General features: G+C 46.1%; 1 protein-coding gene across 3 annotated transcripts in view; it reads left to right on the top strand.

The window, feature by feature from the left end:
* Positions 1 to 24,717, top strand: part of LOC137527701 (uncharacterized) — a 154,984-nt gene that overhangs the window by 19,375 nt on the left and 110,892 nt on the right. For 2 of the 3 annotated variants that reach the window (XM_068248484.1, XM_068248483.1), the window contains exons 7-10: positions 708 to 870; positions 2,821 to 2,983; positions 7,552 to 7,652; positions 21,060 to 21,250. In XM_068248484.1, coding sequence (XP_068104585.1) covers positions 708 to 870; positions 2,821 to 2,983; positions 7,552 to 7,652; positions 21,060 to 21,250 — 618 coding nt within the window. The remainder of the gene's footprint in view (positions 1 to 707; positions 871 to 2,820; positions 2,984 to 7,551; positions 7,653 to 21,059; positions 21,251 to 24,717) is intronic. The other variant, XM_068248485.1, reaches the window with a different exon arrangement.

Here is a 24,717-nt window from a genome sequence, read left to right as displayed (position 1 = left end):
TTGATACTGTTATCTCTTTCCTGCTCTCAGAAGCTATTTACTGCGAGGAAAGTGTTTTATGGCTGCAATTCCTTATCAGTGAGGGTTACGCTATAGTCCGACCCGGTCCCAACCCAGACAGAAACTGTAACTTGCATACCTGATTTTTAACTCTTTCAGGCAGAGAATGAAAAAAGGAAGACAGCATAGTTATTTGTGTGTTTGGCACTGTACATACACATGTCTGTCTCATCATGTCACATGTCACCTTGGATGTTTTTTAATAATAAGATACTTATAACACCACAGTTTTACATTCTATGCTTTTTTATTCCATACATTGACATACTTTGCAAGGTTTGGACACAATATTCTTACAATTTTTAATAATAATTCCTATATTTGTATATTGCTTTTCTCTTGGCGGACTCAAAGCTCTTGCAAGGCAGCCACTAGAGCTCACTCAGTAGGCAGTAGCAGCGTTAGGAAGTCTAGCCTAAGGACTCCTTAATAAATAGATGCTGGCTTACTGAATAGGAAGAGCTTAGATTTATACCCAGGTCTCCTATATCAGAGGCAGAACCCTTCGCCATTACACAATTTCCGGTCTGAGTTCGGCATCACAGTTGGGGAAGGATGTGTTAGATTATGAATTTTTTCAGTTGAATATTTAGAAACCAAATCGACATCAGGATTATCATAACATTTCATAACATGTCTTCTGCAAGGTCCGGAGCTCTCCTTCTACAGCCGAATGAAGAGGAGCCTCCATGTGAAGATGAAGCTGAGTCCCGACACTGGATCCTTACCTGATAGCTCTGATTCCGGTTCCCAGCTGTCCAAGACTCCAGAGGTGGATCACAGATCAGATCCTACGCTTAAGCTTAATAGGTAATATGTGGAGAGTTTAGACAACACATTGAACAAAATACACTTCTATTAGCCTGCCTGCCACTTACAATCTCTGGTATGAAATCTTGTTCTTACTTTCTGTTACCTGCAAAGCAAGCTAGATATGACAGTGCAGTTTCTAGAAGGAAAAAATAATAAGGGAGGGAATGACATCAGTATTGGCTTCAGTCACAGGCAGTAAAGATGAAAAATGCCTGCAACAGTTTTCTCTTTACTTACTATATAAAATTACCTGAAATCAAAATGTGGACTGTACAATACATATGTTATGTAAGTAGATCAAGTATTTATCTGCTTATATATGTGTTTTTTTCCCCTGAGATAGTATTGCTGTCCCTGATGCTTTAAATAGTTTATACATTGATGTAAGCCCACTGAGCCGGGGTGAGGAAAAAAGGGCAGACGTAATGTCACTTTTGGCATCACAAAGAAACAATAAAGACAGAAAACAGCTGAAATATTATTTTCCTGTTTTAATATCACATTTTTTTCTAAATCTGACAGTGAACACTAAAAAATGTAGCAGTAAGATAACAAGATTCCCTCTCCCCAGCAATGTACTAGAATAGAGACAGGCTGACTGAGATAAGATTTGTTACAGTAGACGCATTTATGATTATATTGGAATGCTTGCAATGCAGACTGCATGTAGACTACATAATAAACACAGAGCAGTGAGTAAATTGAATTTGATTTTGTAGCTGCCATTCCTTTAAAGAGACACTGAAGCGAGAATAAATCTCGCTTCAGTGCTTATATATAGCAGGGGCATGTGTGCCCCTGCTAAAACGCCGCTATCCCGCGGCTAAACGGGGGTCCCTTCACCCCCAAACCCCCCTGCAAAATCAACGACCAACTTGGTCGTAGATTTTGCTGCTGCAGGAGGCAGGGCTAATGGCTGCAGCCCTGCCTCACAGCGCATCTATCAGCAGCGCATCGCCGCCTCTCCCCCGCCCCTCTCAGCGAAGGAAGACTGAGAGGGGCGGGGGAGAGGCGGAGATACGCGCTGACAGACGCGCGTGAGGCAGGGCTGCGGTGGCTAGCCCTGCCTCTATGCGGAAGAGGGGATGCGCTGCACGGAGGGGGATTTGGGGGTGAAGGGACCCCCGTTTTGCCGCAGGATAGCAGCGTTTTAGCAGGGGCACACATGCCCATGTGGAATATAAGAGCTGAAGCGAGATTTATTCTCGCTTCAGACTCTCTTTAAGGGGTTGGGCATTCAATTGCCTTCTGGTCATAGTGTCTTTATCTTATCAGAAATGGGAATCTTTATGTTATTTGCATGCTGATATAAGCTTGTTACTGTAGCTATAAATAAAAAAACGTCCCGCAACCCTGCTGGCACTGCACAGTTCCTGTACTTAGGCAAAGGCATCCGGACCAGGTAAAAAAAAGAAAAAAAAATGGGGGACCTATAGTGATCTATTTTAGAAAACAAAACAGGGTTTACATACTGTATATTTTGAGGGGCACTAGCTATTTTTGGCATTTTTATTATTTTTGGAAGTGACAACCCTGAAATATACTCTAATGAACAAATCTTCCCGCAGCCTTGCATTACAGATTGCGCAGCATCTAGAAGGAGGATTTCCCCCGTACAGCAACTCTCCTATGTCCTTACATAGTAGATGTGTTTGAGGTAGAATCTCCTCTCAGCTTTAAGAGGCTTTGAAACGGGATTATCTGAAGATAACCAAATTCTTCCTTAGCACCAGGGACGGCTAATAAGCTCAGTATGAAGGCTTTAATCAGCTCCCGCAGAAAACGGCTACATATTGTGTCAATAGTTTCCCGTGTCATTTTCCACAGAGGAATCTATCTCAGTAATGTGATTCGTGATACGGTGGGATTTGGCTGATCCATGCTCTGTTTCCACAAATAAATGCAGCCTTGAGACTCAGAGGTTCCTGTACTGTGCTTCCTTTTTAGACGAGAGAACGTCGTATCGCATGAAAAATCGAGTCCATACGGTGCCATTGGTCTCAGCCAGGTTATAATAAGAGAAAATGAAAGCAGTAGGATTAGCAAGAATAGGATGAAGAAGGATGCTGCCCTGCGTTCAGAGGCACAAGAGAGAGATGTCGCGGTTAAGGTACCATTGAAAAGACAATATATGCTGCGCTGTGTAATATGTTGGCGCTATATAAATGTTTAAATAAATAAATAATGAATAAAGTGTACTTATTTCCTAAGGCACAGCATCTGGATAGTGTACTGTTTAAAGTACCGGTAGATCTTCAGTGCTTTTTTTTTTTTTTTTTTTTTTTTTTAAAGTTTCACTTACCTGAGGCTTTTACTGGCCCCCTGCAGACGTCCTGTCCCACGCCGGTCCTCAAGGATCCTCTGGTACTTGCAGATTACTTTAGTTACCGCCGACTTACTAGTCGATGGCAACTGCGCCTGCGCTGCCCTGGCTGTGTACGTCCTCGTTCGCCCTGCACAGGCGCAGTAAGAGGCAATCTGTTTGCACCTGCATTGTGGTGTCTTCTGTATGAAGAGACCTCGTACTGTGCCTGCACAGGACACTCTCGGCGGGTGCAGTTGCTGTCGACTTGTAAGACGGCAGAGGTGAAAGTGAGCCACAGCGGGGGACCGGAGGATCTTTGAGGACCGGCGTGGGACAGGCCGTCTGCAGGGGGCCGATAAAAGCCCCTGTTCAGTGAAACTTTTTGTTCAGTGATACATTAAAGGAAACCTGTAGGGAAAAAAATGCCCAAGTACCCAGGAGGGGCTAGCCTCTGGATCCTCCAGAGGCTTTCCTAGTGATCTTCCACCAGTTCTGTCCTCGCATGAAAATGGATGCGCAGTAGCATGACCCCAATTGGGCTTTGGTGGAAAAAGCCGAGCCTGACCGTTTCCGTGCTACTGCACATGTGGGAGCCTCCTGCGCTTGCACAGTAGCACCGACCCGACTTAGTGGAGAAAGACGGGGATGCCGCTGGAGGATCCAGGGCTGACACTACTGTATGGGCAAAGGGGGAAATTGCATCAGGGCCCCAGTGTCCATAGGGGTCCCCAAGTGGCCCCCATCACTCAACTAAATTTTGTGGTCACAGAGGGCCTCCCTTCCCATCCTGCAGCATTATAGAGGCAGTGGGGACAGGCACACACTCACCAGTTCTGAGTTCCTGAAGCTGGAAGTGCCATCTATCTACTCTACAGTGTTGGAAACATTACAGAGGAGACAGCACTTCAAGCACCTGGTACTCGGAGCAGGAGGTGAGTGTGTGCCTGTCCCCAATGCCTCCATAGTACTGTGGGGAAAGGGTGGGGATGTCGTTAGGATCACATCTTCAAACCCCCTTGTTGACTCTTCTCCATGACCCGTTGCATGTCATTACGCAATAACTTGTGCCGGGTTACTGAGTAGTAGAAGAAAGTGGGGGTCCCCAAAGTTTATTTCCCAAGGGCCTCATTGAGGCTTGGACTGTCCCTGGGGAGAGGGTGGTTGTTAGGAGCGCACCTGGCTATAATACTGGGGCTAGAGGGGTCAATAGGGGCACACCTGGCTTTAATACTGGGGAGAAGGGGGTTGTAAAAGGGGCACATCTAGCTGTAATACTGGGAAGAGGGGGGTTTGTTGGGGGTACTTCCGCAGACTACAATACTGAGGGGAGGTCTTTAGGGGCACACCTGACTCCAATACTCTGGAGGAAGGGGTCGTTAGGGGCACATCTGTCTACAATACTGGGGGGAGGGAGTCATTAGGGGCACATCTGGCTATAGAGGAAGACAATAAGGGTAGCACCAATGGGGAGGATCAATGTAATGCCTGGTACACACCATTCAATTTCCTGTTAGATAGATGAGTTGAAACAATTATGTCTGACAGGTCCTATCAGATTTCCAATCGTTTTTCTGATTGATTTTGTATAGAAGTGATCGGAAATCTATCAGAAATCGGAAGTCAGATCGGACATGTAGAAAATAATTGTTTCGACCCATCAATCTGGTGGTAAATTGCCTGGTGTGTAGCAAGCATAAGGGGGACACTGTAATGGAGATCAGTGTAAATGGTAATGTTGTAATGTGAGTCCTGTAATGAGACACAATGATAGTTGTGGGGGTATTATCAGGCATTACAATGCAGGGGATTAGGGGAAAACACAAGAGCAACATGTTTCATCAATTATTTTGTTTGTTGATATTAATGTTTTGTGTTTCCTTTTGGCTCTTGAGATTCTATTGTGACTAAATAGCTGCATATGGTGGTTGATACGCTGATTATGTAGTATTGCCTTTTTACCTTGCTTACTAAGGTACTATGGGGTTGATTCACAAAGCTTACTTATTCTTCACCTTAAAGGGAACCAGAGACGAAGCACCCCCATCATGTATTGTACCATATATATCAGTGGGAACATTAGAGAAAACACCTACCTTGCTCTCTGTTTCATTCTGGACTGCACAGCTTGCTTCTTATCAGCCAAACGGATTGGGTGTGGTGGCTTGCCCTGAACTTATATAATGCTGTTTGTATCTTTAGTTGTTGTTATACACCTGAGGAAGGATGTAATATCCGTAACATGTAGTGTGCACTTGTTCCGAATACAGCAAAATCTTTGCAGCCATTTGTGTGCCGTCTCTTGCATTTTATTGGTGCTTCTTATCAGCCCTGATAAAATCCCCGACTGAGCATTCAGTCTGGCTTTGCTCAGGAATATTTATAGCTCAGTCTGTGTTCTCTCATGTCTTTTCAAGTCCAAGCCTGCCCCCTGCTGGCTCTGCTCAGGAATCATATGAGTCATTGTAGCAAAGCCAGACTGAATGCTCAGTCGGGGATTTTATCAGGTCTGATAAGAAACAAGCTGTGCAGTGCAGAATGAAACAGAAAGCACGGTAGGTGTTTTCTCTAATGTTCCCACTGATATATATGGAAAAATACATGAGGGTGCTTCGTCTCTGGTTCACTTTAACTGTAAATAGAGCAAATGCATGAGATAGACATATAAGATGAGATAAACGGATAAGGGGGTTGGTGCCAAAATAGAAGTGTATTACCCTTACTATCGTCAGTTAGTACCGTGAGTTACGCTATTTAATATGGTATCCCACATTACTAACGGTAACGCTCGTTGGTAACGCACATTACTGTAGCAATAGTTGTGCTACTCGAGTACCATGAGTTGCACTAATAGTGTAACGTACGGTGCTAGCTGACGATAGTAAGGATAATATTGCCATGCGCGGCAGTATTACCGCTATTTGTGCATCAACCCCGATGTGTGATAAATCATGAGTTACGTAAAATAAGGAGAGATAAACCATGAGTAAAGTCAGTTAAGGAGATTTAAATGAGTTAAAGAGGAATTCCAGTGAAAATAACGTAATGAACAAAAGTGCTTAATTTTTAGAATAATTATGTATAAATTATTTAGTCAGTGTTTGCCCATTGTAAAATCGTTCCTCTCCCTGATTTACATTCTAACATTTATCACATGGTGACATTTTTACTGCTGGCAGGTGATGTCAGTGGAAGTAGCTGCTGCTTACTTTTTTGGCAGTTGGAAACAGCTGTTATTTCCCACAATGCAACAAGGCTCCCATAGTGTGATGTCAGCACCATGGTCCTGACATCACACTGTGGGAGGGGTTTCACCACAATATCAGCCATACAGATGTCCCCTGATGATCTGTTTGTGAAATGGAAAAGATATCTCATGGGAAAGGGGGTATCAGCTACTGATTGGGATAAAGTTCAATCCTTGGTCATGGTTTGGTTTCTCTTTAAGTTAAAGTACTTAAAGGAAACCTGAGGTCCATAAAATAAATAAATAAATCAATATACATACCTGGGGCTTTCTCCAGCCCCCTTCAGGCTCATCGGTCCATCGCCGTTCTCCCAGGCTGCTTGGATCCACCGCTGGGGCGCTGTTAATTCATCCAGTTGAGGGGAACTGCGCATGTACGGCTCGGTCACGCACGCGCCCTATTACGCTCCCGTCACTAGGGGTGTTCTGTGCCTGCGTAGTAGTACTACACAGGCACAGAGTGTTCCCATAGCCGTGAGCAGGACGTGGGATTGCATGCGACTGGACTGTGCCTGTGTCACCTGGATGAAGTACCGGGCCACCAAGGGGAGGATGCAGGTGGCCTGGGAGGACGGCGAAGGACCGATGAGCCTGAAGGGGGCTGGAGGAAGTCACAGGTATGTATGTTTTTTTTTTCATTGGTCTCAGGTAAACTTTAAGGAGGGATACATTGCGAGTTAATAAGTAAAGTGAGATAATTCAATGTAAAAGATTTGTGAATCAGCCCCTATTTTGAGTCCCATGTAAATTTAAATACTTGCTTTTCTCAATATGTAACACATTGACAAGACAAGACAGATAACATTTATATTGCACTTTTCTCCTGGCGGACTCAAAGCGCTGCAGGGCTGCAGCCCCTCGGCTCCATGGGTGACCAGGATTATTAGGGAGCCTTGCCCAAAGATTCCTTACTGTTTTACACACTGACTTGAGCCGGTATTCAAACCGTGGTCAAAGGCTCAGATAGTACATTACATACTTGCTTTCTGTAGCCATGTCCTCTTTTGCCCATGGGAGGTATTTTTCCTGAGAACTGCTTAGCCCAGAAACTGCCCCGATGACCGTAATTCATTTTTTTTCTACATACTGATCAGCGCATTGTTTTCCTTTTCTCTTTTGGGTGGCACAGCCTCCGTTCCTGTCTGTAAGAATGATGCAGTCTCTGCTGAAGAAGGGGCGGGCAAAGAATTACGTTGTCCGTGTGCCATCCCCTCCCCCTCCAGAATCCAGGTAAAGGGGTGAGAATGTATAGCGCTATGTGAATGAAACGTGCAGCTTGTCACTAGTTTAAGCTCTCTGCAAGGTCTTTGTCACATGTGTAGTGATTTGTAGCAGCAACATATATCCTGTAATTCTCTACCACAGCTGCTGCTGATGTCCTCCAATGGAGCTGTTACTATGTTATACCAGTAGCATCATTCTCCACAGGGTACATCACACCATTCACACACATAACTGCGCCTCAAAGGAGCTCACTATCTAATGTCTCTGCTATATATAGTCTAAAGCTGGCTATACACCATTTCATTTTGTAGAAGATTAGATGATCACGGTTGAAATGTGTGTGGTAATAAAGTGTATGTGTAGTACAACTAAGAAATAGAACATTAGTAGCAAAGAAAAAAAAGTCTCATATTGCTTTCTAGTACATGAAGTTTTAAAGAGAGTCTGAAGCCAATTAAATTACCTCTTTTTCTTAACTGCTTGCCGACCGCGTTACGCCAACGGACGTGGCGGCAGCCCCAGGACCGCCTAACGTCGATCGGCGTAAAGTCCTGGGACAGCCATTTGCAGGAGATCGCGCTCAGGCTGTGTGCGCATCTCCTGCTTGGGGGGCGGAGCCTCGCCCCGCCTTCAGTCTCCGAGCAGGGATTGCCGCTCAGAAGACTGTTAGACGGCGAAACCGACGTCTTTACATATAGTACAGTGCTGCGATCAGCAGCAGCACTGTACTGGGGACAGCCATGTGACACGCCTGTCCCCCTGGGGGACAAGAGAGCGATCGGCTCTTATAGGGTGAAGCCTATTGCTGTGAATGGCTGCTTGCAGGGAGGGAGGGAAAAAAATTATAATAAATACGTAAATTTAATTAACCCTCCTGGCGGTCTATTAGAAACCGCCAGGGGGCAGCGCAGCAGTGTTTTTGTAAATTTTTTAAATCATGTAGCGAGCCTAGGGCTCGCTACATGATAGCCGCCGTGCAGCGGCATCCCCCCACCCGCTTCGACCGCCTCCGGGATTTCCTGAAGGGCTTCCCCTATCCACCCCTCAGCGCTGCCTGGCACTGATTGGCCAGGCAGCGCATGGGGTCTGGGGGGGGGGGGGGGGGGGCGGTCCGGCGATCGGCGGCTAATCGGCGGGTAGCGGCGGCGATCGGAATGCACACGCAGCTAGCAAAGTGCTAGCTGCGTGTTGCAAAAAAAAAATTATGTGAATCGGCCCAGCAGGGCCTGAGAAATCCTCCTGCGCGGCATAGCCCGTGCTCAGCACGGGCTTACCGCCAGGGAGGTTAAAAAAACCAAACATAAATATTTACAAAAAAACAAAAACAAACAACTGGGGGGCAATCAGACCCCACCAACAGAGAGCTCTGTGGGTGGGGAGAAAAGGGGGGGGGGGGGATCACTTGTGTGCTGTGCTGTGTGGCCCTGCAGCTTGGCCTTAAAGCTGCAGTGGCCCATTTTACATAAAATGGCCTGGTCTTTAGGGGGGTTTAACACTGCGGTCCTCAAGAGGTTGAGCATTAAGATCAAAGCTGATTCGCCGTATCTACGCGGCAGAACAAGGTATTTTTACCCCATCAATCCCGGGGCAAAATTCCATAACTTTTCAGGCCGTAGATTTTGCTGCCCGGGGGAGGCAGAGCTTTGCACTGTAGCTCTGCCTCCAGTACAGTCAATCCCCGCCTCTCCCTGCCCCTCTTAGTGAAAGAAGACTGAGAGGGGCACGTAGAAGTGGAGATCGGCAGAGATTGACTGGAGCAGAGGCAGAGCTACTGCGCAAAGCTCTGCCTTTTCCAGGAAGCAAAATTCTGCGATAGCCGAATAACCGCGGACAACGTGGGCTTGATTGACAGCGGCGCTTCACGCAGGTGCAGTAAGAACGACCTCGAGGTCGACCTCTGCACTGTGCGGGGAGCCCGGGCTGGTGGTGGAGAGCGGAGCAGTCGGCGTGGGATAGTTGGCTGCAAGGGGCTGGAGAAAGACCCAGGTGAGTAACGCTGATTTTTTATTTTTCCCTGATGATTCCTTTAAGCACTTAAACAGTCAAGAAACAGTGAGAGACAGCTTGAGATAAGGTTTTACTGCAGAAAAGTGCAAAGGGTCATTATTTCTGCTTTGTTTTATAGTTTAAAATACAGAGTGTGCTTTTAAAATTTAAACTCTGACGGAATGATGTAATGTTATAAAAAAAGCTGTATAACTGAAAATTAAAATGTGACTCTTTTGCTACTAATGTTCTATTCCTTATCCATACTATACATACAATTCATTATATCATAAGGTTTTCATCGCTTCAGATTTGCTTTAAGGCCTGTGCACACGCTAGATTAAAGTCGACTGAGGTGGCCAATAATGACCGTGCTTGAAGATGGATTTTAGCCAAACAGCAGGCTTTTGGGGGGAAGCTAGAGTACCTGGAGGAAATCATAGCAAATACAGGGAGATAGCTATTAAAGGACAACTGAAGTGACGAGGATATAGAACCTGCCATAGTTATTTCCTTTTAAAGAGACTCTGAAGTCTCCCAAAAATAAGGTTTTTACTTTACAAACCACATTAACATTATTGCGCCTCTTAAAACGCAGCAGAACCGCAGCTGAAAACACCCTCAATCACCCCAAACTCACGGGGGTACAGGGCAGGCAAAATCCACAACTTTCTTGGTCGTGGATTTTGCTGCCGCCTCTATGCACGTCAATCAGCGCGTATCTCCGCCTCTCCCCCGCCCCTCTCAGTGAAGGAAGACTGAGAGGGGCGGGGGAGAGGCGGCGATCCGCGTTGATTGATGCGCATAGAGGCAGAGCTGCTTTGCCTCTATGCGGAAGGAGCCCGCGATGTACCCCCAAGAGTTTGGGGTGATTGAGGGGGTTTTCAGCTGCGGTTCTGCTGTGTTTTAAGAGGGGCAATAATGTTAATGAGGTTTTTATAGTAAAATCCTCATTTTTGGGAGACCTCAGAGTCTCTTTAAATAATACCAGTTGCTGGGCTGTCCTGCTGATCCTTTGCCTCTAATACTTTCAGCCACAGACCCTGAACAAGCATGCAGATTAGATGGTTCAGACAAAAATCTGACAAGATTAGACATATTCTTGTTACAGGTAGCTGACATTACTGCAGCCAAACTGGGTGCCCAAGCCTCTGTAACTGGGTGCCCAAGCCTCCCTTCTCCTTTTAAAATACCCACTTAAAGGCCCTTTTGGGCGTGAAAAATAAGTACACCCCAGTCATGAAAAGCTCTGCCCACAGAATCCAAGAAGCCCCGCCCAACACCTGCAGGAAGCTCCTCCCCCATCTGGGACACTTTGGAGTATAGAGGTCCCATGCAGGATTCCTAGTGTAACCATCCCAGCAGATGTGTGGGAGCATGTAAGATGGTGTCTCCCTGACAGCAGTGACCTCTCCCCTCCCCCAGCATTCACAGTGACCTCTCCCTTAACCTTGCACCCACAGTTATCTCTCCCTTCACCTAGGTCCCATACTGACCTCTCCCTCCCCAGCATTAGCACTGCAGTGATCCTGCCTCCCCTAGCACCCACACTGACCTCTTCCTCCCCCAATGGCACCCTTCCTGTCCCCTGCAGCACCCATAGTGACCTTCCTCAGCACCTAAACTGACTTCTCCCTCCCCCAGCACCCCCAATTACTTCCCCTTCCTGCAGCACCTACACTGATGTCTTCTGATCTCTACTTCTCCCAACATCCACCCACCCACCTTTCCCCCACAGTTGGTACCCAGTACTCACATGACACCAAGTACCTGCGCCCAGGCCTAACATTGCATCCAGTACTCACACCTGCATACAGCCTCCACATGGCACCCACTATCTGCACCAAGCACCCACTTAACCAGTTCCAACACCCAAAGCACCTGCATTTAAAACCCACGTGACACCCAATGTCCACCCATAGCCATCACCTAGTACAGGCATGGCACCAAGTATTTGCACCCATGTCACACCCAGTACCTGCACCCTGTACCCACATGACATTCAGTACGCGCACCTGTCAGAATTCTAGCGGTTTTGTTTATGCAGGAAAAGCTGTCATATGTGTATGTTTTAAGATCTCACATGACACTTGCAATCAACACCCGCATGACACTTGATACCCACCCATAGCCAGAACCCACATGACACCCTGTACTCACACCCAGATGGCACCCAGCATCTGCATTCAGCGCCCACATAATAACCAGCACCCCCTAGCCAGAAACAAGGAGGAGGGGAACGTGTGGCCACCGGTGACAGGTCCAACTGACTCCACAAGATTGAATGCAGCCAGCACTTCTGTGACTGAATGTATGTGTCAACTGGAGGGGTATGGTTTGGGACACTTTCAGAGCTGTAATAATGGTGAGCTCCTGGCAGCCAGTATGTGACAGATTTGCGATACAAGAAGTTCAAGAGCTCCACTTGTTTCTGCACAATTTGAGAGAGCAGCAAGTGGGAGGTTTATTATTAAGCAAGTTGTACTAGGCTGTAAAAATATCACATTTGTGAGATGATGGACTGTAGGGATATTAATAAATGTGTCCCACAGACTTCTTCCAGACAGCAGTGCCCATAGCAGGATCTGAATCCAGGTTTCTAAGACTGCAGTAGTGTTATCCACCTTAATATTCATGCTGCTGTTATTAGTATGCTTGTAGCGCAACTCAGAGATCACTTTTCTCAATGTCTTATGCTGGGAAATACACCATGGGCTTGATTTACAAAACGGTGCTAACTTTAGCACTGGCCCTTAGCACGTCTAAACTCAGTTGAAATGAAGAAATTGAAGTAGTGATCGTGCGCAAAGTACCGCGCGCAAAGTTTTGCACGCGCACTGCACAGAGCGCGGGGCGCTCCGCGCGAAGTGCCCACTAAAGCCTATGGGACTTAGCGCGCGCATAGGACTTTGCGCGGGCAGGACTTTGCGCGCGATACTTAGCGCGCTTTCTGATTGAGAAAACTGGTGCTAACCTACTTAGCACCCTGGTTAACACGCCTAAAGACTTTAGACGTGCTAAGTAGGTTAGCACCGCTTAGTAAATCAAGCCCCATGAGTTTTTTCAGCAGATAGATGGCTTGATAGATCATTTCCGACAGGTCCAATCTTATTTTGAATGTTTTTCTGAACGATTTTTTCATAGAAGAAAATCGATCGTAAAATAGTTTGGAAAATTGAATGGAAAAACGATCGCCAAGTAAATCTATCAGAAAACAGTCATCGTGTATTCCCAGCATTATGTTTATATAGCGCAGCATTGTATGTAGGGCTTTTCCAAGTGCATAGAATCTGCACATCTGCTCCTGTCCCCTAAGGAGGTCACACGCTATTGTCCCCACCAAGGTCATGCATAAAGTAGCCAGTCTGGTCACACAGCAATTAACCCACTAATAGGATTTTGAGTGGAGCACAAAGGGAGAGCATATAAACTGTATGTAGATCAAGGATATGTTTGTTAAGCTCTGTACCCACTTGGCGATATTCCTGACTATTTTCCCGACGACCGGCGAATTTTCGTCGTAAAATGGGTACAGGCGCACGATTGCGACCGTCGCCTAGCGTCGATGAGGACGGACCGTCACGGTTGACATCGCACAAAGTACTGCGATCGCGGAAGTCTCGTGTACGTCGCGTTACCTCGCGCTTTAACCCGCCGACAGGAAGAGCCGTCGCTGATGACCGTCGTCAAGGGAAGTCGCAGGAGCCGTCGGGCGGTTAGTACGCAGCTTAAGAGGAACCCAGAACTAAGGTAAGAGTGTTACCCACTCATTTGTTTTGTTGCCTTCATGCTCTTGGACCAGTGGGCTGTATATGGAACAGCACAGAGAAGGCTTAACAGGATGTGGAAGAATATACAGGAGTGGTGCAGCTTTCACAAAGGACAGTGGTGAACAATCCTCACAACTTATTAAAAATATATATTTTTTCTTTCTTATTTGCTGCTATGGGCAGTATTGCTGCCCACTAAAGGAGGGTAGTAATTGTGTGTGCTATTGGGAGCGCAGGGGTTGGGGTGAGCATCACTCATTACCTACAGAGTGCTGCTCCTCTGGACCCCGGTCTGTATGGGATCCACCATCTTATCCAGGGAGCAACTGCAGCTGCCACATTTTCATGTTCCCAGCAAAGTGGCATGTGGGCATACTGCAATGCCTGGAGATGTATCCCGTGGATGATAGAACATCTCTGTACTCAAACCCATAGACTACATCTCCCAGCATGCATTGTGGCCGGTGCATACACGGCTCCCTGGAGAAGATGGTGGATCCCTTAGCGACCAGGGGCCAGAGGTGCAGCGCCTCGCATGTAACTAATAATTCTCCCCAACTACTGCCCCCCGCCTATATGTCAAGAAAGGGCACTCAAATTTCCCGAAAGTAGAATATCGGTAGAAAACGATTATATTGAATACCAATAGTTTACTATTATTATGATTTATTTATAAAGTATCAACATATTCCGTGGCACTGTACAAAGTAGGAAAACAAACAAGGGATACATAATGATACAGACAATGATATACATCAAATATGGACACTGGTACAAAATACAAAACTGGTAATTACAATAACAGATTTAACATGATGACTAAAATGTATAATAGAGTGCAAGCTATTAAATGAATAACATTCCAAGACACAAAAGGGTGAGAGAGCCCTGCCCTTGTGAGCTTACAATCTGAGCTAAATGCGAGCTAAACCTAACCCTCCCACTACCGATGCCTAACCTTAACCACTCCCCCCCCCCCTTCATGGCTAACCTTAATCATCCCTGCCACCACAACCCTCCCTCCCCCAGCCCCACAGCTAACTCTAACCCTTCCTCCCCCAGGGTTAACCTTAACCCTTCCTTCCCTACGGCTAACCTTATCTCTCCCAACTGCCCGTAAAAAAAGAATATAAAAAGCCCTGGAAAAAAATGACACTTTTCGGACACTGCCAAATGGGGCGTATTGTGCGGGCACCCATATATCCCCTCCCTACCGATAAATATAATGGACCCCTATGGTGGCTCCCAAACTTCCACTGCTAGCAGGCACCCAACTTTCCTGCCCCCCCCCCCCCCCCCAATGGCACATTCCATTATGAACCTCCTTTATGGGGAGGTTCATTATTATCAAAAATGTAATTCCTAGTGCTCAGTTGCCTTTATGTGAGTCCTAGGTGGGTGGAGGTGGGGTAAGGTTTCTCGTCCCATAACTTCATCCACAACAAGCTTTTTGTCCCTAGGCTTTTACAAAGGACGAGGGGACAGAATCTGCGCATGGAGGAAAAATGTTTTAGGCATTTATTTAGGAAAGGGTTCTTTACAGTAATGCTGGGAATACACGTTAAGTTTTTACTTTAGATAGATGGGTTCGGTAGATAAATTCCAACCTGTCGGATCTGGTCGATTCTACTTTCGTTTTGATTCTCCTCATTCAAGTGAATGTAATTGATAAGAAAAGATAAGGAATCGAGAGGGGAATCGAGCAGTGAATCGAGAGTAGAATCTATCGAAAGCGAAAACGACGGCAAAGACGAACGCAAAAACGCATCGTGTATTCCCGGCATAAGAGTGATTAAGATGTGGAATGCATTGCCACAGGAAGTAATTATGGCAAATTCTAAATCTGCATTTAAAGGGGGCTTAGATGCTTTCCTTGCATTGAAAGACATCCATGGCTATAATTACTTGGTAATGCCCAGTGGTGTTGATCCAGGGATTTTATCTGATTGCCATCTGGAGTCGGGAAGGAATTTTTTTCCCTTTTGGGGCTAATTGGACCATGTCTTGTAAGGGTTTTTTGGCCTTCCTCTGGATCAACAGGGATATGTGAGGGAGCAGGCTGGTGTGCTTTATTTTCTGGTTGAACGCAATGGACGTATGTCTCTTTTTTTCAACCCAAATAACTGTGATTACTATGTAATAATAATAGGTACATCTCATAATGCTGTATGTGCCAACCAGAAGAACAGGACACTTGAAAAAAAATCATATTTGAACTTCTTTCTTTGTTAAACTGCCCTAGCATTTATCTAATAGTACTGGCAATAGCTGGAGCTACCATAGTTTTAGTGTGTTTTAGTGTGAGAAAGTATGTAACTCTCAGAGTTCTCTGTTCTAAAAATAAAATTAGGTCATACTTCCCCCTTAAAGGGAACCTCCAGACTAAAAATCTACTCAGCAGCGCTGAAAAGGCTTGGTGTTTTTTTAAGTTTCACAGCATTAGAACTTTGCTTTTCTTACCCAAGGCTCATTTGTAGCTGCATAAAAGAAATCTGCCCGGGCATTTTTCCCCTGATGCTGTGCAAAGCATGATGGGATTTCTGATTTGTTGTTGTTCTCGTTCTGCTGCTTTGGTGCAATTCTTTTTTATTGATTTATTTATTTTTTATTTGAGATGTGAAGCCTAGCGCGCGCTGCTGCGAGGGGATATCAGAACACAGGACATGGGGACTGTCTCATGCTCCCTGTCATCTCCTTTCAACCAAAAAGATGGCTGCCCCCATGAAATCACAAACCTTTGCCTGTTATTTTAAAACAAGGTGGCTAAGAGATTATATTACCTATCTACATTATTTAACATATCTAATGTAACTTAATGACAGTATGTTTGTTTAGGCTGGAGTTTCTCTTTAATATGTTGTAACTGAGAATTAAATTGGCAACGCAAAAATCATGAAACAATTCCCCCCTTCCATGCTGTGTGCCAGTTATGAGGATAGAATAGCAAGGGCGGGCACTGGCTGTACCTCCTACTGACATTCATAGTGCTTAAACAATGCGGGCACAGACAACAAAGCCATTCTGGGCATCTGATTCATCTGCTTCATCTAATCTGCAGCCTCAGAAACGAAGACAAACTTAGTAATAGGTTATATATAGAGTCTAAACAGCTTTGCTATTGGAAAATATGGAAAAGATTGTATAGATTCAAATCATGGCATGAAAGCAGGCCGGAACTCAGAACTTCCTCTCTGCTCTAAAAAATAAACAACAGCATAATGATCTTTACAGAAAAAACATTTCTTTGTTACAAGCGGATACAGACCCTGCAATAAATCTGCAGTGTGTCTACTTCCTGCTATCATGGAAGCAGACAAAGGGTTAACATCCTGTGTTTAGAAATTAGCTGCTCTGCCGAGGCAGCCAGTTGACACAGCTAAGAGATCAAATTACAGTTGTGATTAGTCACAGATGTGGGGTAATTAGATAGGCTAAACTCTCTAAATACATACAGGGTGCATGTATCTATGTTTTCCTTCTGTCCTGTGCAAGAGTTCAGGTCCACTTTAAATCCAAGTCTACCTCCCTATGCAGTTACAGAAGACTTCCAGTTAAAGGAGAACTCCACATCATTGGATTGGACATTCCATAGAAATAGAATGTAAAATATACATTTTTTTTTGATCCTTGAAATGTTACCAGCTGCATGGGTTTCAAACACTTTCTCTATATAGCTGACTGACTGACCTGTTAGGATACCCATACATTAGTACATTTTGCGGGCCAATAAAACTCCCGATCCAATATTTTTTTCAAATTGGAAGAGAACTGGTGCTACAACATGGCCACTTGATCAAGCTTTCGATCGACATTGGAAAAGCTGTACCACAAGGTCTCAATCAGGTGCCCGGTGTTAGCGGCGTTCATCAGGACCCTCAGCCAGTGTACCCCCAAGATTGTGTACCCCCTCTTTAGAGTGAATCAGGAGATGAGGCGAGTAACAAATTATTTATATCACAGCTTCATGGAAAATAGTGTTAACTGTAAACACAATGCAATTCCCTGTACATAGATAGCATTTTCATTTTGTATGAAATACATTTTAAAGGGAAGGTTCAAGCAAAATAAAAAAATGAGTTTCACTTACCTGGGGCTTCTACCAGCCCCATGCAGCCATCCTGTGTCCTCGTAGTCACGTACTGCTGCTCCAGTCCCCCGCTGGCAGCTTTCCGACCTCGGAGGTCGGCGGGCCGCAATGCGTACATTTTTACGCATTCCCGATAGTGCAGGAACATTAACACATAAATTTTTACGCATTACTGGTTCAATGCGTACATTTTGAACCAATGCGTAAAAATGTATGTGTTAATGTTCCTGCACTATCGGGAATGCGTAAAAATGTACGCATTGCGGCCCGCCGACCTCCGAGGTCAGAAAGCTGCCAGCGGGGGACTGGAGCAGCAGTAAGTGACTACGAGGACACAGGATGGCTGCATGGGGCTGGTAGAAGCCCCAGGTAAGTGAAACTCATTTTTTATTTTGCTTGAACCTTCCCTTTAAAGGACCACTATTGGGAAAAATTGTAAAATCTGAAAAACATACATGTAAATGTACATTTCTCCCAGAGTAAAATCTATCTATATATTTAATAGAGGAAGTGCCTCAACCTTCAAGCAAGAAGAAGAAGTACTTTGCATGAGAAAATGTATGCGTGCTCAAACACCAAGTTTAAGGCCTCTTTTCCACGGACTGTTGAGCTGTGTGCTCAGCAAGCAGTTACCAGGCAGCAGTGAGCAGATACCAGACAGCAGTGAGCAGTTACCAGGCAGCAACAAGCAGTTACCAGCCAGCAACAAGCAGTTACCAGGCAGTAGTGAGCAGTTACCAGGCAGTAGTGAGCAGTTACCAGGCAGAAGTGAGCAGTTAGCAGGCAGCAGCAAGCAGTTACCCGGCAGCAGCAAGCAGCTACCAGGCAGCAGTGAGCAGTTGTGAGAGTTTGAGAGGCATTTCACTGCCTATCAACAGTCCATGGAAAAGAGGCCTTACCCTAGCAAGTCTGACTTTGCAAATCTGGCCTAATTGGCTATTCATGAGGCAATGCTCATGCAAATGCATGCACAAACCAATACCGCAAAGCGGTCACCCTGCTACATGCTACATTAGCACTATCCAGGAGCGCCACGGGGAGGATTCCCAATGCCCCCTTTTTATACAACCGGGGGGACCGCAGGGTCCCAGGCTCTCTCACTGCCTGGAAACCACAGCGGCACCCCAGAGGGGGAGGCTGGGTGGCGCAGACGACCCCCCCAAGTGTGGCCAGCGCCGGGGAGAGCCGTCCGCACCCACCTCCCAATATTAAAAACAGGCACTTACCTTAACGTCCATTGCGTTCTGCTACATGCGCATTAACTTGGGGGCACCACATGAGAAAGGAGAGAAGCATGGGTCACCCCGAGCTTTACAGCTCAGGGCTGGCTCCCATACAGCACTCCAGAGGGGGGGGGGGGGGGGACAGGCGCAGACAACTCACTCCAGGGTTCACACCACCGGAGCAAGCCATCCACCACCTGCCTCCAAAGGATACAAACTGCACAAAATGCTTTCCATGAGAAAATGAATGCGCATGTAGCAGAACGCAATGGACGTTAAGGTAAGTGCCTGTTTTTAATATTAGGAGGTGGGTGCGGACGGCTCTCCCCGGCGATGGCCACGCTTGGGGGGGGGGGGGCAGCTGCGCCACCCAGCCTCCCCCTCCGGGGTGCCGCTGTGGTTCCCAGGCAGCGAGAGAGCGCTTTGCGGTATTGGTTTTTTGACCCTGCATAGTTTGGCATGCGAAAGCAAATGCATATTTGCATGAGCATTGCCTCATGAATAGCCAATTAGGCCAGATTTGGAAAGCCAGACTTGCTAGGGTTAAACTTGGTGTTTGAGCACGCATAATTTTTCTCATGGAAAGCATTTTTTGTAGTTGTATCCTTTGAAGGCAGGTGGTGGATGGCTTGCTCTGGTGGTGTGAGCCCTGGAGTGAGTTGTCTGCGCCTGTCCTCCCCCCCCCCCTCTGGAGTTCTGTATGTGAGCCAGCCCTGAGCTCTAAAGCTCGGGGTGACCCATGCTTCACTCCTTTCTAATGTGGTGCCCCCAAGTTAATGCGCATGTAGCAGAACGCAATGGACGTTAAGGTAAGTGCCTGTCTTTAATATTGGGAGGTGGGTGCGGATGGCTCTCCCCGGCGCTGACCACACTTGGGGGGGGGGGGCGGTTGGCTGCGCTACCTAGCCCCCCCCCCCTCTGGGGTGCCGCTGTGGTTCCAAGGCAGTGAGAGAGCCTGGGACCCCGCAGTCCCCCCGGTTGTATGGGGGCATTGGGAAGCCTCCTTGTGGCGCTCCTGGATAGTGCTAATGTAGGTTTGGTTTTTGGACCCTGCAAAGTTTGGCATGCAAAAGCAAATGCATATTTGCATGAGCATTGCCTCGTGAATAGCCAATTAGGCCGGATTTGCAAAGCCAGACTTGCTAGGGTTAAACTTGGTGTTTGAGCATGCATACATTTTCTCATGGAAAGCCTACTTCTTCTTCTTCTTCTTCTTGCTTCAAGGTTGAGGCGCGTACTCTATTAGATAGATAGAAGATGCGGCGTATACTACGACGCGGGTTGGCTAGTTTGCTGCAAATGTCTTATTTCCTATGTTACTGTCACTTACGGTAGGTAGTGAAATCTGACATTTTGGACTAGTCCATCTTCTCAGGGGGGAGACTCAGTATTACCTTTGATCTTTACAAAAAAAACTCCTTGGAAAGGGTCTACACAAAGATGTCAGCTGCATCCTTACCCATTTGCACACTATTTGGTTCTGAGCAATTGCAGTTCAGTACATTGCTTTTGTAAATAAAGAAATAATTGAAAATCCCCCATGAGGAGATGGACTTGTCCAAAACCATTGCAGCTGCAGGGGGGTCCTCTGTCCAGTGCTGAAGGGGGGGGGGGGGGTAATTTTTTACCCTGCCTCCTTCTGATACAAGGGCTGCTCCTTCTGTGCCAGTGTTGCTATGGCGACACTTGATATGGGTAGGAGAAGCCTCTTCCTTTCAGATGGGCCCCTAAGTCTTTGGTGGTCACCACAGGGGAGGGGGGAAGGTGTGAACGAACGTTAAAGTGGCTCCTTCTAAATTTCTGATGAATTGCAGACAGTTACGCCCCTGGTGTACAATGTATTAAAGGGGAACGTCAACCTAAACAAACAGTGAATTATTATAGATAGGTAATATAATCTCTTACCCACCCTGTTTTAAAAGAACAGGCAAATGTTTGTGATTTTATGGGGGCAGCCATCGTTTTCATAGGGGCAGACTTCATTTTGGTTGAAAGGAGGTGACAGGGAGCAGGAGACACAGTTCCAACTGTCCTGTGTCCTGATCACCCCTCCCAGCTGTGTGCGCTAGGCTTGAAATCTCGAATTCAAAATTTAAAAGAACAAATTTGCACCAAAACAGCAGAAGGAGAACAAGAACATCAGAAATCCCATCATGCTTTGCACAGCATCAGGGGAAAAATGCCCAGGCCGTTTTTTTCTGTGCAGATAAAAAGAGGCTTGGGTAAGAAAAACAAAATTTTGATGCTGTGAAACTGTTAAAGAAACACTAAGCCTTTTCAGTGCTGCTGAGTACATTTTTAGTCTGGAGGTTCACTTTAACTCATGATGATACAAATACATTTCCAGGCCACGATCCATTCCACCAGCAGTTCATCCCCTCCGGATCAGCAATCTGACAGCAGAGAGGTCATCAGAACAAGGAACAGCCAGACTGCTAGACATACAGTCAAACTCCACTCGCCTAGTTGAGCTTCAGTGCCCAAAAACAGGGCTTAGCGGCCTCTACCTCGCTAAAAGAACCCAGAATCAACATTCGGGTGAGTGGAAAATCTCTTCATTAGCTCCTTTCTTTCTGATCTGCAAACCCATCATAGATTCCAGCATGTCACTTTTCAGATAACTCACTCATGATTCACCGCTAGTGATTGTGTACACAGATGTTTGCTTTGTTTTTGACTTTGCTTAGTGAATTATCCTTGAACAGTTATGAGAAGACTGTATGAATTCTAAAGTGAATAGTATTTGGCACACTGAGCCCCTGCATGTATCTTGCTTTTTACAATACATAGTATTTAATTTTTATAAATGCAACGTGTCAAAACCTGCTGCATTTACTGACTTTTTCTTGAACTGCTGTCAGCAGAAAAGAATTGCAAATGTACGGCAAAAGCACAAATGCATTGTAGATTAATTCCAAACGTCATAAAGTTACCATACCAGAAACCCATCACGTAGGCCTATACTAATACAGGCTACTGGTATTTCAGTTTTTAGCTACCTCTTCCATTGAGCCAGGTGGACACTGGACAGTAGATGACACTGTATCATTCTCTCTCTCTAATCCATATCAATTTTACAAACTTTCCTCTGAATTCTATATTTACATATAATTTTAACATCTAATCTAATCTAAAAAATGTCTAACGGTGTAAGCGCAGAACATATATGTTTTTGTTTTATTTTAATGCTTTTTTTCCACCTGCTCACTCACAGCCTCCCCGCAGGGCCAGTTCTCTAATGAAGCAAGGTGAAACACTTGCATCAGGCGCAGAGGTTAAAGGGGCAGCATGTTTGTACTGTGTTGTATTTACACTAACAGCATGCAGTCAGAGTACTGTAGGAAGAGAAGCGAGAGGAGAGTGAGCCAGGTGAAGAGGTCATCAGTGGGGGAAAGCAGCTTGTTGTGCTGTGTGAGGAGTCTGACAGTGAGTGAGGAGAGGGGAGGTAGGAGAGTAGCAGTGTTTCATTTGACTTCCACGGAAGAAGGGGGGAGGTGGCACTCAGGGGCGTAGCAATAGGGGATGCAGAGGTTGCGAGCGTGTCGGGGCCCTTGGGCCAGAGGGGCCCCGAGGGGCCCTCCCTCAACTTCAGCATAGCTCCCAACTGTCCCTCTTTTGGAGGGACAGTCCCTCTTTGGGAGCCCTGTCCCTCTGTCCTCCTCATGTGTCTGTAACGATCGGTGTAACACAGAGAGGATCTGATTATCGGTGATCTGCAGTATCACCGAGAATGCAGATATATACCAGATTATTGATGATCTGCAGTATCACCGATAATCAGATATATCTCTAACCTCTGGACACCTGAGTGACAAGAGTGTTTTGGTGCAACAGTAATACTTTGAGGAACACACCCTGAAGGCAGGTGCAAAAGCATATATGAATCCTGCTTGGCAATTGGTTCCTTCCGTAGACTGAACTCTCCCGGGGGGGAAGGAGTCAGACAGCGAGTGGGAAGGACAGAACGTGAGTGACACCAAGAGGAGTGTCACTGACAGATCTGCGAACTATCTCCTAACAGGAGAGATAGTTCTCAAGGTCGGACAAGCCAGGTCGTTAACACTAGGACAGATAAAGTACAGAGACAGTAGGCAGATTCGGAAACCAGGGACTAGCCGAGTTTTGGCAACAGAGAATCAGAAAGACAAAGGTACAAAATCAGAGATCAGGAGAATGGTCAGGAATGCAGAAAGTCATAACAGATAATCAACAATGCCTAGACTTGAGTGTGAGCTCCAAGATTCTCACACTCTAGGAACTAGACTAAATAATATGAATAATACAGATGGTACAGAATTCCTAGACTAAGGTGTGAGTTCCTTGGCCGTCAACACCTTGGAAACTGGTCTAGATAACAATATAAATGATAACAGAATTCCTAGACTAAGGTGTGAGATCCTTGGCCATCAACACCTTTGGAAACTGGTCTAATAACACAGAATACAGACAAGGTCTGAGTGCTACCAAATAGTGATCGCAACGGCAGACAACCAGCAAATGCCCAGCCACCAGTATATATAGTTCAGCGCTCCCCAGCGCCTCCCCCAAGTGCTGGACCAATGGAAACCGTTCCTGGCATCAGCTGACCAGCCTGGTCAGCTGATCCCCCACTGACTGGTCCAAAGCTCTTCCTCTCAGCGCGTGCACGCGCGTCCACCTACACCTATGTGGACTACAGCTCCCAGCCACACCAGAACCCTGCTGTGAAATGCCTGTTGTGCTGCACGCGGAATCCGCCGCCATGCCGCCAGCGCATGCGGCGGTTCCTCTGCGTTCAGGCAGACACAAAGACGAGTGAGCACATACATCAGTGGTCACGCTGGACGCGGAATCTGCCGCTTTGCCAGAGGCGCATGCGGCGGTGCTTCCGCGTTTTCTCACAGTGTCCCTCTTTCAGGACTTTTTCCCTCTTTCTATGTAAATATATATATTTCTCTGCTAAAAATGTGTGTTTGACTCTAAACATTATTCCCATCCTTTAAATTGATATATTACTAATTTTAAAATATTAATATGAAGGAAAATGAACCAGGATATAAAGGACCAGTGTAGTTTCAATTATAAAACAACTTATTTTTCTTATGAAATCTTTATGGTATGCGTGGCTAGAGGTGTGACAGGGGCGTGATCAGGGGTGTGGCTTAAGTGTCCCTCTTTCTCATCTCAAAAAGTTGGGAGGTATGACTTCAGTATTAGCTCTCTATTGGCCCTGTGCTCATAATAACCACTTCTATAGATACTTTGAATAGTGGTAATCATTAACAAACTGTTCTCCATCCCCTTCTTGCAGGATCAAGTGTATGGTATATTGGTTCAATTTTTCTCATTATTCGATCAGGCAGAAAAATCTATTTCTATGGTCAAAAAGAACCCCTAAAAAATTGAAACGTGTATGGCTTAAAGGTGCCCATTAAAGGAAACCTGAGACGAAAAAAAAAATAAAAGCATTTATATTTACCTTGGGCTTCCATCAAGCCCTCTACAGGTCGTTGGCCCCCTCGACATCCTCCTAGGACACTTTGATCGTCTGCTGGCCGGCCCTGGCTCTTCCTCCAGTCGCCCCAGTCCCACAGTATTGCGCATGTGCGGCCCGGCCACGCCAGGAGTGCTCTGTGCCTGCAGTACTATTGCGCAGGTGCAGAATGCTCCAGACAACAGGAACGGGGCAGTACAACGCGACTGATCCAGCTGAAGGAGAAGACCAGAATGGCCAGCAAACAACAAAGCGTCCCGGGAGGGTGGAAAGTGAGTAACAGCCTAAAGGGGGATGAAGGAAGCCCTAGGTAAGTAAAAATCAGTATGTATATGGAGAAGGTAAGAGGATGGCTGGCACACAAGGCTGGCCACCAGCAATCTGTCCCCCTGGAGATGTACTGTGCTTCCAGCAGTGGCAAATCACAGCATCAGTGGTAAGGAGACAAAAAGCGCTGGGCACCAAGACATCTGCTTCCAGTGCATTTATTGGACAGATACAGGTACCAAAAACAGTTTAGGCAAAGGGAGGG

Source organism: Hyperolius riggenbachi, chromosome 8 (assembly GCF_040937935.1).
Source record: "Hyperolius riggenbachi isolate aHypRig1 chromosome 8, aHypRig1.pri, whole genome shotgun sequence".
In the NCBI taxonomy this organism is placed as follows: Eukaryota; Metazoa; Chordata; class Amphibia; order Anura; family Hyperoliidae; genus Hyperolius; species Hyperolius riggenbachi.
This window is presented reverse-complemented; position numbering and strand designations above follow the sequence as displayed.